Source organism: Myotis yumanensis, unplaced genomic scaffold (assembly GCF_028538775.1).
Source record: "Myotis yumanensis isolate MYYU_CA2020_CCGP unplaced genomic scaffold, mMyoYum1.0.hap1 SCAF_14, whole genome shotgun sequence".
Taxonomy (NCBI): domain Eukaryota; kingdom Metazoa; phylum Chordata; class Mammalia; order Chiroptera; family Vespertilionidae; genus Myotis; species Myotis yumanensis.
The window spans coordinates 57,981,666-57,994,356 of NW_027223765.1; the positions used below are offsets into that span (position 1 = coordinate 57,981,666).

Below are 12,691 nucleotides of genomic sequence, written 5' to 3' on the forward strand. Positions count from 1 at the left end.
GCCAGCTGACCACAGCACCTATCTTCCCCTCTGGAAGATTCGGAGCATGTGGCCCCGACCAAGTGTGCAGCAAGATCTTTTATTGCCAACTACCCAGTGTTAGAAAAAAAAGAAAAAACCAACTACAAAGCGGTTTATTAGCCGTTCCTGGTACTGTCAGGGTAAAAAGTTTACATAAAATTTACGAGCAGGGTCACACCTGGCTGGGTTCAATCATAACACATTGCTTTTTTAGCGAGATAATTAGCAATTTTTCTCTCCCATGGTCCCTGCTCTTGACACAATCAGTAACTTTTTCCAGGCCGCAGTCCCTCCCCCCAACACATTCAGTAAGTTTCTCATGTTTCATTTCCTCCCCCTAGCACATTCCCTACTGGTCTTATGCCCGAATCAAATCTTTGATTCAGCGCCCTCCTCTACGATATGAAATTGAGGAGGCATTAGGCAATGTAGGGGTTGAGCTGCCGGGGAAGAGTCCGGCATTTGATATTGAAGAATTGGCCAGGATCTCGGCCACTGACATAGAGTCTTAGTCCCCAAGTCTTTCTCCTTCCCATTGGTTAGTCCACCAGGCGAGAGGCATGAGGAGGACGGGGTTAAAATTTCCAGTGCCTCTTTCCTGAGATTTTGATGGCAGTTGGAGTGGTCAGCACCACCTGGTAGGGTCCATCCCACCTAGGTTTCAGGCTGCTAGGGTCATGGTCCTTCACCCAGATGAGATCACCCGGAGAGAAGGCAGGCTGTGTTGGACTGGATTTCAGCACGTTCTCCTCTCGTACGGCTCTCACCACCCGTTGTGCCGACGTGGCATTGCTCTGCAAAGCCTGTAAGGACTTAAGCAAATTTTGGATAGACAGCCAGGCAAGATCTTCCTTCCTTAGGTGGGGAAGGAGAGGTGGCGACCTGCCAAACATACGAGATGTACCTAGCTATGAGAGCAAGAGGAAGGAGACTTACCCAGTTTTCGCCAGTCTCTAATTTTAATTTAGTTAATGTTTTCTTTAAGGTCCGATTTATCCTTTCTATCTGTCTAGAACTCTGTGATCTATAAACACAATGTAATTTTTAAGTAACTTTCAGGGCCTTAACTATGGATTGTGTAACTTTGGCGATAAACGCCGGGCCATCATCGGACCCCATGTATAGTGGTAGGCCAAACCGGGGGACAATTTCAGTGAGAAGTTTTCTAACTACTACCTGTGCTGTCTCTGCCTTGGTTGGGTATGCATCAGGCCAGCCAGGTACTTATACCCTCCTTGTCCTCCTGGTATCTCAGTGAAGTCCACTTCCCAGTGTTCTCTGGGGTTTTGACCTCGGAATCGCTGTCCCAGCGCAGCCACAACAGGGAGCCCTTGATTTATCTGGGCACATACTTGGCACCTTTCAGCCAAATCTTGGGATATTTTCTGGAGTCTTGGTATGTAAAATTTTCTTCCTAGTAGTTCTGATAGCTTCGTTTCTCCCAGGTGGGTGCTCTGATGGGTCTGGGAAGCGATGGTCCGCCCTAGGGCTTCTGGCACTATAGGCCTCCTGTCTGGCAGAATTAGCCATCCAGCCTTTCCTTCCTGGGCCCCTAATTTCTCAGCTAGCCTCTGCTCCTCTGGCAGATGAGCAGGCTTCTCTGGGAGCCTTCGTGCTGGCAGGGCTATGAAAACTTCTAGGGGCCCTACTGGTCTTTTAGTCACTTCCTTGGCCCCTATGTGGCTGCTAGGAGGCTGAGTATCTCAGGAGCATTTTTAATGTCCTTTTTTCTTGAGGTTAGGAGACCTTTCTAAGGTGGCTCCCGTGTCCTTCTGTAAGGGCAGTGTGAGGAGATATATCCCTGCAGTCCCTGAGTAGGTCTGGCAGGATGAGTGCCGGGCGCTCACCAGGGCTTCTTTGAATTCTGGTTGATTGTAGATCTCCTCTGTCCCCTCCTCATGTCACAACTGCCACCTCTGCATACCGCATACCGGGTACCTTCCTCTACGATGCTGCTCCCGTCCATGTAGAGGGTTTCATCCGGATTCTGCAGGGGCTGGTCCACAAGGTCCTTGTGGAGGAAAGTGAGGGTAGTCAGTGTCTCCTCGCAGTCATGCAAAGGGGCCTCTGCCTCCTCGTCAGGGAGGAGTGTAGCAGGGTTTAAGGCAGCTGTTTTTATAAAGTTGAAATGTTCATTCTTTTTCCCTTTCCCCACCAGAGGGCCCGAGTGAGTGCTGGGTTCTACAAGGAAGTTCACCTTTTGGCTCTTTACTGTCAGGGTCATTCTGGGCTCCTGGGGGCCAGCTGAGCCCCAACAACTCTAATCCACCTCCTCCACCAGCATGGGAGGGAGTCGGTTCCCCCACACGTTCAGGGCACTCCCTTTTCCAATGTCCTTCCTTTCTGCAAAATGCATACTGATTTTTCCTAAGCCTGGGTCAGACTTCTTTTCTCCCGAGAGGCTTTCCTTTGTCCTTATTGTCTCTCCGGTCCCTTGGGCCTTTTTCCTCGTTTAGGGCCAGGAGGACCTTGGCCATTCAGGTGTTTAAACATGCCGTTGGGACCTCCCGATTGTCAAAAACCTTCTGGGCCATCTTAACTAACTTAGAGATTGATTTCCCCTCAAAGCTTTTTAATTTCTGCAATTTTTTCTAGTATTTGGGGCCAACTGGGAAACAAATGCAACAATGACAGCCCTCCGATTTTCCGGGGCATTAGGGTTAGGCCCCTGGACTGTCTCTGTCATTTTAGAGAGGTTTGTGGGTCTCCAAGCAGCAGCTCGGATGCCCCCTAATAGAGTCTGGCGATACCGATGGAGAGCCTCCTTTCCCCTGTCACTATTGGGGTTCCAGTTGGATTACCTGGAGGGAAATACAGCCTTTAATCTGTTTTTAAATGGTAAGAAGAAATTTACAATGTGTCTATATTTAAATAGACAGTTACAGCTATTCCTGTAGTAGGGCTTTCCTTACTTGACTTGTTCTCTTAGAACAGACTAAAGGAGTTTTATTTCCTTATAGGGTCTTATATGTCACAGGACCTCACAGGGTTTGTAATTCCTGTAACAGTGGGCTAGTATTTACCATTTTATTAACCCCCTCCGTTCTAGACAGGCCTTTCCCAGTTTTCTACAGTTGAGGTTTTGTGCTACCCCTGATATGGGCATGGTCACACAGGCCTGCAAGACAGTATATAGGTTGCTAACTGTCAACTGTCTCTCAATAGAGGCCAAAATCTAATGGGTATTCTTCTTTGCCCAGTTGGGCACCTGCCCTCTTGGCAGCCAGCCACCCTTTACTTTTGGGTTCACCCCACATAGCCCCCTTCCAGGACAGTTAACATATGCCATAACAATGGCCTTCAGTATGGGAAACTGAACACTTGCCAGTTACTTCCAAAGACTATCAAGGACTGTAGACCAACACAGGTCTACAGCAACTGCTGACAGCTACATTCAAACCTGCAAGAGAATCAAAGGTTAATATAACATATTAATACAATGAAATATAATATTGGCAGCATGGCCGCTTCAGGAGCCAAATCTCATGCTACCAAACATGACACATGGTAGGGCTATACAAATACCTTTGAGGGAGGGCAACTAAAGTTCACTGTTGACCCTTCCTACACAAAACAAAACTGTCCTTGACTCTCTGGAGCCATGTCCATGAGAAGAAAGCATTAGCCAAGTCCATCACGTAGGGCATTGCTCTAATGCCATACAGGGTGATCCATGCTCTTGGCTGCAACCAGCACCTAGGAATGTAGCAGGGGAGTCACCTTGCTCAGTTCTCTCCAAGCCACAGTCAGGGCTTGTGTGAGGCGGTCATTCTTCTCCTCTCTAGCTGCAAACACAGCCTGAACAATCTCTGTAAAATGCCTTCTGGCACAGGAGAAAGTTGTTTGCTGCAAAGAGGCAGCTAACCTCTACACAATTGGGCTCAGACATCTGCCCAGCAAACTGTAGTCTACAAGTTCAACATGCAGCCTCCAGTTCTTCTAACCCAAAGAAGTTTCGGCCAGTCTCTGAGTCAGACTCCTCCTCTCTTGGAGAATTTCAAAGTCCTGATGGCTCCCAGGTCCAGGGAGAGTGCCCTTTTGTTAACCCTTAGGGCTCTGCTTTCTTGCCTTTTTACCAGGTCCCTTTGTGGCAGAGCAGCAACCGGCCTCTTTCAAGGGAGTGCACTAGAAGGGGATATTTCTCCACTTTCTTGCTGCTGCTGTTTTTTTTTTTTTTTTTTTTTTTTTTTTTTTTTTTTTTTTTTTTTTAGGGCCACTGCAGGCAGCTCAGGCATCCAGCCCCCTTTCTTTGTTCATTCACTCCCCAATCTGGTCTGGAGCTGGGGAATAGCGCCTCTATCTGCCTTGCATCCCCAGAGGGCTGCCTGTCTAGCTCCAGATCTAGAGGGCCTTCCTGCCGTAGTGGCAACATAGGAACTGCAGGACTGGCGGATATCGCAGGGTCCTGCAGGTTCTCCCCCCCTCTCTCTCTCCCACTATACGCTGTCCCTGCCTAGTATGGGATGGACTGAAGGGTGGGTTGAAGGACCACAAAGCCCTCCCGTCGGTGGGTGCGGAGGGAAGACAATTGGCATCGGGGGAGGTAGGGGCTCCAGGTCAAGAGCTGGTGGCGTGGCCTGGGCTTGAGGCCAGGGCTCACCCAGATCCGGCGCCTAGGGACCATAGAGGGCTGCCGGCTAATGGGCTCTTCCTGCTCTCCCTGAAGGACCGGGGGAGCCTTTCCCTTCTGGGGGCCCGGCCAAAAGAATTGTCTGTCTCTGTCCCAATTTTCCCTCGGGAGGCAAGCCCTCATCCACTGGGGTTTACCCCAAACCTGAATATAAGGAATTTGATCAGGATGCCCTGGGCAGCCGTATATGACATAATGGACCCGGTAGGCAGTGGTCAGATCAAAAGACCCTGCATCCGGCCACCCCTCCTGGAAAGTGGGCCACTCCCGTTCGCAGAATCGCTGTAAATTAAAAGCATTAATATTATAATCTTTAAATCCACCTCAGAAATTTAGTTTTAATATAGTAAATTTACAATCTAGGTAAGAGCAACTGATAGACAGAAATCTTTATTCTTAGAAGCCTTAATCTTTTAATGATTAATCAGGATGAGGGAGGAAGGGAAAGCATGTCCTCTGTGAGAATCCTAATAAATAATTGAAAACAGCAAGTTAAACAAAACACAGTCACAGGCAGTAAATCTTTCGGTCCTGCAGAGCTGTTTACCAAAGAGATAAGAAAACCATAAATAACAAGTTCTTTGAAATTTACTACTTTGTTAATTTGCTAAGCAAATAGTTAACTTGAAAAGACTTCTCTTTTGCTTTTTTATTAGCAATCTCAGAACTAAGCAATCTTGGAATCTAGCCAGCCTTTGTTAAAACTTCTTTGGGTTGCAACCTTATACCTTTAAATTAACTCTAGATTTTTAAAATTTTAATCTAACACAGCAAAATTATACATCAGAGCAAAAGCAATTAAAAGTTCTCTACTGTCTTCCCCTTAAAGCAGGGTTTTCCCTCATGTGTACAGCCAGACAGCACAAAGTAGCTCTCGCTTTACACAGACTCTCACACTTACATTCATACACCAGACAGTTCAAGTTTTTGACTTCTACCAAATGTTTACTCAGAGTTTAAGCAATCCATCCAATTTCTAACAATTTCCCAATTTCTGAGGGAGCTCTATAGCTTCCCAGGAGGTGATCAAGCTCCCCATCCACTCACCCGGAGTGGGCCTGACTGATAGGGGGTTGATGAAGATGACTGACCCTATCCCATTTGACAAAGACAAAGACAACAAAGAACAAAAACAAAACAAACAAGCCAAATGCAACCTAAGGTTGCCCGGAACCTGCAGCTTGCTCCTTGAAGTCCTGAAAATTTTTCAAAAAACATTGCAGCAGGGTGCACACAGAAGCAGACAACTTTTTGACAATAAACACCAAGACAAATACCAGACAGAGAAACCCAGTGCAGCCTACAGCCGCACTAACCAGGGACCCTGGCCACCGTCGTGGCCTCGGGTCAGGACCAGGAGTACCGCTGCGTCCAGCCCTCCGTATAGGTCCTTCCGTGGGACGTCCCAATTCCTGTTTAACGACCGGTCCGTTACCTCTCTCGAGAGTCCAGGTGGCTCGGTTTCCCAATTGAAAGTTTTGGGTGGACTGGAAGCCGCCTTGGTAGTCGTTCTCCACAGGTGTGGGGTATCTCGCTGAGTGCCCGGCGACAAGTGGGGGAGAGCCTCCTGCCTTGAATAGGGGGTCCCTCTCCTCCCTGCCGGGGGAGAGCCTCCTGCCCTAAACAAGGGGTCCCTCTCACCCCTGCCAGGTATCTCGCTGCGGACCTCCAAATGTTATGGGTTGGCTCAACGAGATAGACCACCGACTCAGAATTTAAATTTAAAAGCCTTTTATTAAGCTGGCCAGCTGACCACAGCACCTATCTTCCCCTCTGGAAGATTCGGAGCATGTGGCCCCGACCAAGTGTGCAGCAAGATCTTTTATTGCCAACTACCCAGTGTTAGAAAAAAAAGAAAAAACCAACTACAAAGCGGTTTATTAGCCGTTCCTGGTACTGTCAGGGTAAAAAGTTTACATAAAATTTACGAGCAGGGTCACACCTGGCTGGGTTCAATCATAACACATTGCTTTTTTAGCGAGATAATTAGCAATTTTTCTCTCCCATGGTCCCTGCTCTTGACACAATCAGTAACTTTTTCCAGGCCGCAGTCCCTCCCCCCAACACATTCAGTAAGTTTCTCATGTTTCATTTCCTCCCCCTAGCACACTGGGCCCCGGGCCGAGCAGAGGGGCTGCCGCGCCGCGGGAATCTCCGCGCATTTCACGCCCGGCCCGAGAAGCCGGCTTGGCGGCTGCGGAGGAGCCCCCATGGCACCCGGCTCTTTCGCACCAGCACCTGGCGCCCTGCAGGGCCGGGACGCGTTTCTCCCGCCCTGCAGGGCCGGGACGCGTTTCTCCCGACCTGCGGCCTCGGGGCTCCGGCCCTGAGCTCTGCCAGCCCCGGAGAGTGACTCCCCGAAGACCCCCTTCCTCGGAGCGAACAGGAGGCCGCGCGTTACAGCGCCTCGCTCTGGCCTCAGCTGACGGGGCCAGACGCCCCCCCGCCCCGCCCGGTCTCACCAGCCGCGTCCTCTGGGCGGCCGCCTGCAGGGGTCACGTGCCCACAGCCTGGGGCCTGGCTCTCCCGCGGGGTGGGGGGGACCCCCTGGCTCTGCCACCCGGGGACAGGGACAGGGAGGGCTCTGCGCCCGGAGCCGACTCCGCGTGGGGCCTCCGCCGGCTACTGGGCGGTGGCCACGTCCCCGCGGGCCCGTCTCACTCTATTGGGAGCTTTGGCGCAGAATCCAAACCGAGCGCTGTCCTTGCCGGGCACAGTCCAGGCACCGTGCCTCTGTCCGGACGGTGGCCGCTGGCGGCCCAGGGCGCCGCCTCTCACCCCACATGGCGGCGGCGCTGTGGCTCCAGGCGTGGGGGGCTCACACCCCATCCGGGGAGGGTGCCCAGTCGACCCTCGGGGCGTGTCTCTTCGGAGCAGCAGCCGGGAGCCGGGCCTGCACCCCAACTCTGCATCTGGGGCTTCTGATTTGATTCAACCTTTAGCTGAGAGTTCTTGGGGTTCAGCAGAAATAAGAACTAAGTTTCGCTGGGGTGATGCCCAGGGCGTTCACTGGCCACCCCAATAAACAGAACCAGAGAACGCAGGGGTCTGGGACAGGCAGACCGGACCCTCGGGGTGCAGTCAGGGGCAGAGCCGCGGTCACTGGAAAGAGCCCAGGTCAGGCCGAGGAGGACGCCACCCGCTGAGCTCAAGCGCCTCCCGCAGCCGGTGGGTCGGGATGGGAGTGTGCAGCCAGCCGGCCTGGAGGAGCCCCATCCTGCACATGTCTCCACACCTGCCCCGGGGCAGTCGACAGGCAGGGCCGCCTGGTGGGGAGCACACAGCCCCCCTCCCCCAGCACACAGCCCCTCCCCCAGAACACAGCCCCCCAGCACACAACCCGGATCCTCAGAGGGTGAAGCCACCCCATCACCCTTCTGCCGCCTCGTAGAGTGACAGTGCTAGGGGCCTTGGCGGGGACCGCGCCGAGGGTGGGGGACCTGTGTCCATTCCACTTCCAGGAAATAGTGCACCCCATCTTCACCGGAGGGCTTAGAGCAGCCACGTCTCACGAGGAGGAAGCCGGGCAGGTCTGGGCCCAGGCGGTGCCAGCAGCAGCCTGGAGAGGGGTGGGTGTGGGCTTGTCGGTGAACAGTCCACCCCTCAGGGCCCTGCTGATTCTTGGCAGCAAAGGCGGTTCTGGCTGAGCCGCCTGCTTTGCGCACGGTGGGCTCTGGGCCGAGGAGGGGAGCAGGAGGGGAGCCGGGAAGCCGGCCGATTGCTGTGAGGGCACCTGCCCAGCCTCTCAGGCAACTCCCTGCTGCTGGTCAGGCTGGGTGGCCAGAGACCAGGCCCTCTGCTGCTCCCCGCTGCTCCTGACGGGGGTGGGCCTGTCGCCTCCTCCAGGTCCCAGCCAGCCCTTAGGGCCACTGTCAGGAGACTCACAGACACAGAACTCAACAGGCACTGCGTCAGGGGCCGGCAGGCACCGCCCGGCATCAGTGTGGTTAGTCTACTCGGACAAAGAAAAAGTCAAGAACTGGGCCCCGCCGTGGGTGCTGTGCTAGACTTAGACTAGTAACTCTCATTCTCTCCCCCAAGCATCTGGAAAGATGAAATCATCACCCCCATTCTACAGATGAAGAAATTGAGGCCCAAGGAAGTTTAATGAGATGCTGAAGGTCACAGAGCGGGGAGGGTAGCCCCAACCTGTCTTTACAGCAGGGGAGACACCCTCCCGTCAGCCTCGGTCGGTCTCCCACACAGCACCCCCGCCCTGAGACAGTAGCTGTGCGCCTGGGCAGCGCTCTCGCCCGCCCGTGAGCTGGAGCTGCATATGGACAGGGTGGCCGGGCTGAGTGACTGTGGCGCAGGCCCGGGTCCTGCCTGCCTGGCCTCCCCTCACTGCACAGCCAGGCTGCCTGCCCCCCGCCCCTGCCCGGTGCAGGCGGGTCCCAGCGTGCCCTCAGGCCACAGCTCAGGGCTGGCGGACATGTGTCCTGTCTCCTTGCAATCACCTTGGGGTGATTCAAGGTCAGGCATGTTTGTTTCCATGTCGCAGCCCTTCATTCCTTCAGCCATGAGAGCCACCAGGTGATCAGGTACACTGATGGTGCCTTTTATACCTCTCTCTTTTTGCCTACATACAGCTTCTGCTGCCTTGCAAACCACCTGGACATTTCCGTCTGTCATCCACTCAGGGGGCTGTGGGCGGAGGCCACGCCCACCACACCTGCTCGCAGGTGCCAGCCTCCCAGTGGTCCAGGCAAGTTGCTCTATGTCCAAGGTCACAGTGGAGGACACTGAGAATCACGTGACAATGGGCTGGGTACCAAGGGAGACACACTGTGCTTAGCTGTGGACGAAAGGGGCCACAGGCTGACCTGACCAGCTCAGGGGAGGCCTGCATGGCGGTCTTGCAAACTCAGACCTAAAGTCACCACAAAGGATGGTCTGAAATTAAACTTTAATTGAAAGCAGTGATGGTGGGTAGTCACCTCCTAAGCTGGTATCTTCACTGACAAGGTCAACCTTTACCTTTACTGAGCCTCTGTCTTTTTGCATCTAAGATAACATACCCTTGAAATGTCTGGGTAACCTGTAACTTCTCTTTTTCCAGACCCCTTGGGGCACAACCTAATGTGCCTGGGCGCCAGGACAGAGACCACAAATTCCTTCATTGTTATCATGTTAATTGTTCCTACACCCACCTAAGTATGTGTCTATCATTTTACTTTTTATCCAATCCCAGGATAATCTATCACCAATGGATTTCATGTGACCCCCCTGCATCCCTCCTTTGATTGCAATGAATAAAAATAGATATAACCCGCCATTCTCTGGAGCACTATCCCAATCCGTTGAGATATTACTTCCCGGCAATTGTCGACAGTTTGGCTCAAATAAACTCACAAAAATTCTTTACAGGTTTCAATGTGTTTTTTTTGTGTTTTTTTCGTTAACATTACTTGGTGTACTCACGGCAGGATTCCAAAGCAGCTCACCCAGGACCATCCTTTGGACCCGTACTCGGTGCTAGGATCCAGCAAGGGGCCCATTGGTGAACTTGGGAGAGTTGTCTCTTGGATCCAGGACCTTTCCTTGCTTTGGTAGAGGGTCTGACTTTATTTGAGCTGTTTTAAAATCCTCGAGGTGGAACCAGGGTTGACAGAACCCAGGCTAAGGTGGGACTGGAGGAAAAAAATGGGTGGCTGGTTTTGATTTTGGCTTTTCAAATGGAATTGCTTTCTGAGAGTCTAAGAAAAAACCTATGCATATAAATGAGCTGAATTCATTCTGCCCCGAGATAAAGGGGCACATCCTCCCTCCAGTCCAATTCTGGGGTGTTCTTAGGTGACTAAGAATCTTTGTGGAGGTGTCCGAAATGCAGGAGCCCCATAAGGAAGTCCCAACTCAACTGTAATTAACTCACTGGCTCATCTAGGGGGCCACCATAAGGCTTGGTACCCACTACATAACATGTCTAAAAAATTTGCTCAGACTACAGATATCCAAAAATAAAAAAATTTACAAGTGAGAACAGAACAGAATGAGCCCTATCCTGTTCTGAGCCTGCTTTCAGTCTGGGGATCCTTGGAGGTATTGTTTTCCGACTTTGACTTTTGGAGTTCCAGGGAGATAAGGCTTCAACTGAGATAACCAGAATCAGGTCAGCGAGGTGAGGAGTCCCAGACTCTGCCAGTCATCAAGGAGCCTGAAGAAAGTGAAGCTTAGTGGCAGACTTGTAACGTCAGATCAACAGAGGAAAGAGTCCCAGGTGCTGCCAAGCGTTAAGGTCAGTGGGTCCCAATTGGCCAGCTGTCCCCAATACAAGTCATGCCTCACAGTCGGAATAATGAGAGCTGCAACCTTAAGGAAGATCTTCAGGCCCCAAGAGAGGCACAGGGCCTGGTAGGTTTACAGGTTCCCATCGTTGAAGAGGAAGAAGCCACCAGTACCAACACCTCATTCTCCTCTCTCTCTCCTTTGACCCCTGGCACTCGAGGATTTGCCTGCCACTGGGATACTTAGTCTTTTTCAGAGTTTACAGATAACCTACTCCTCCTCCACTGCCAACACAGTCACTCTATCAAGCCACCAAGAAGAGGATCCAAGTACCTTGCAAACTCCACCAAATCCTGAGTCCTTGTTCACTGAAGTGCTAAAAAATAAGATGTATGACTTGGTGCGGTACCTGATTATCAAGTATGCCACAAAGGAGCCCATCACAAAGGCAGAAATACTAGAGAGTGTCATCAGTGAGCACAAGGATCACTTCCCTGTGATCTTCAAGAGAGCCTGTGAGTGCATGGAGATTGTCTTTGGCGTTGAAGTGAAGGAAGTGGACCCCATCAGCCATTCCTACGTGCTCATTAAATTACTAGACCTCACCTATGATGGGATGCTGAGTGATGTCCAGGGCATGCCCAAGACTGGCCTCCTGGTATTAATCTTGGACATAATCTTCATGCACAGAAACCGTGTCTCAGAAGAGAGAATCTGGGAAGTGCTGAATATGATTGGGTTGCATGCTGGGAAGAATAATTTCATCTATGGGGAGCCCAGGAAGCTCATCACTGAAGATCTCGTGCAGGAAAAGTACTTGGAATACCAGCAGGTGCCCACTAGTGATCCTCCATACTATGAGTTCCTGTGGGGTCCAAGAGCCCATGCTGAAACCACCAAGATGAAAGTCCTGAAATTTTTCACCAGGGTCACTGGGAATGACCCCACTGCTCTCCCACACTTGTATGAGGATGCATTGAGAGATGAGAGAGAGAAAGCCCAGGCTGAAGTTTCCTCGGATGATACTATTGCCACAGACGATGAAAGTTCAAGTGTCCTGTCCAGCAGCTTCTCCTGCCCTGAGTGAAGTCGGAAGCTTACCATTCTTCACTCTCCATTTGAACACAGCAGCCAAAGTTCTAAGCAGTGGAGGACTGGGGTGGATATGGAGGGAACACCTTAGTGTTCCTGTTCAATATAGGTGATTTGGAGATTTTATCTTTTTTGTTTAAATTGTTTTTCCTTGTAATAAAAAGTTTAACTAGAAAAAATAAAATAAATAAATAAATAGAATTTACAAGTGTGCACAACCCACAGACACCACAGAATACTCTCCAAGGCCAGAAGCTCCCAACCCCAAGCCCTCATTTAATAGGAAGCCTTTACTTGCGAGTGCTTTACAGAAATGGGAAGATTTAACTAGAATATATCAACTTAGAAATGGCCAAAGTGCAGTTGTCCTTGGGTACCTACATTAATATCTTGCATGCAGAAATTAGAAAAATGCCTGCCAGCTCTGAAATTAAACTGAATGAGTATATGGGAAACATGTCTTGATTTGGAAATTAGAAGCTTCTAAGGAAAAGCATAGAAAAAAAATTCTTCTAAAAAAGATGAAAATAAGAAATGTTAGAGACTGTCTCAGAACTATTCTGAAGTTAATAAATGCCTACACCCCGTCTTCCCCCCTGTAGGAAGCATGCCTCTGACTTATCGTCATAGAAAAGAAACAGTAGGGGCCAGGCCATTACTGAATTCCCCCAGAGCAAACAGGGTGTGGGGTGGGGAGAGGGTATGAGCTGGCAGCACAGGTCC

General features: G+C 51.1%; 1 protein-coding gene across 1 annotated transcript; it reads left to right on the forward strand.

The window, feature by feature from the left end:
* Positions 1-10,927: 10,927 nt before the first annotated feature.
* LOC138992794 (putative MAGE domain-containing protein MAGEA13P) lies at positions 10,928-11,963 on the forward strand. The gene is given in 2 exon segments (XM_070391820.1): positions 10,928-11,091; positions 11,093-11,963. Coding segments are annotated over 2 exon segments (1,035 nt in total).
* Positions 11,964-12,691: the final 728 nt, after the last annotated feature.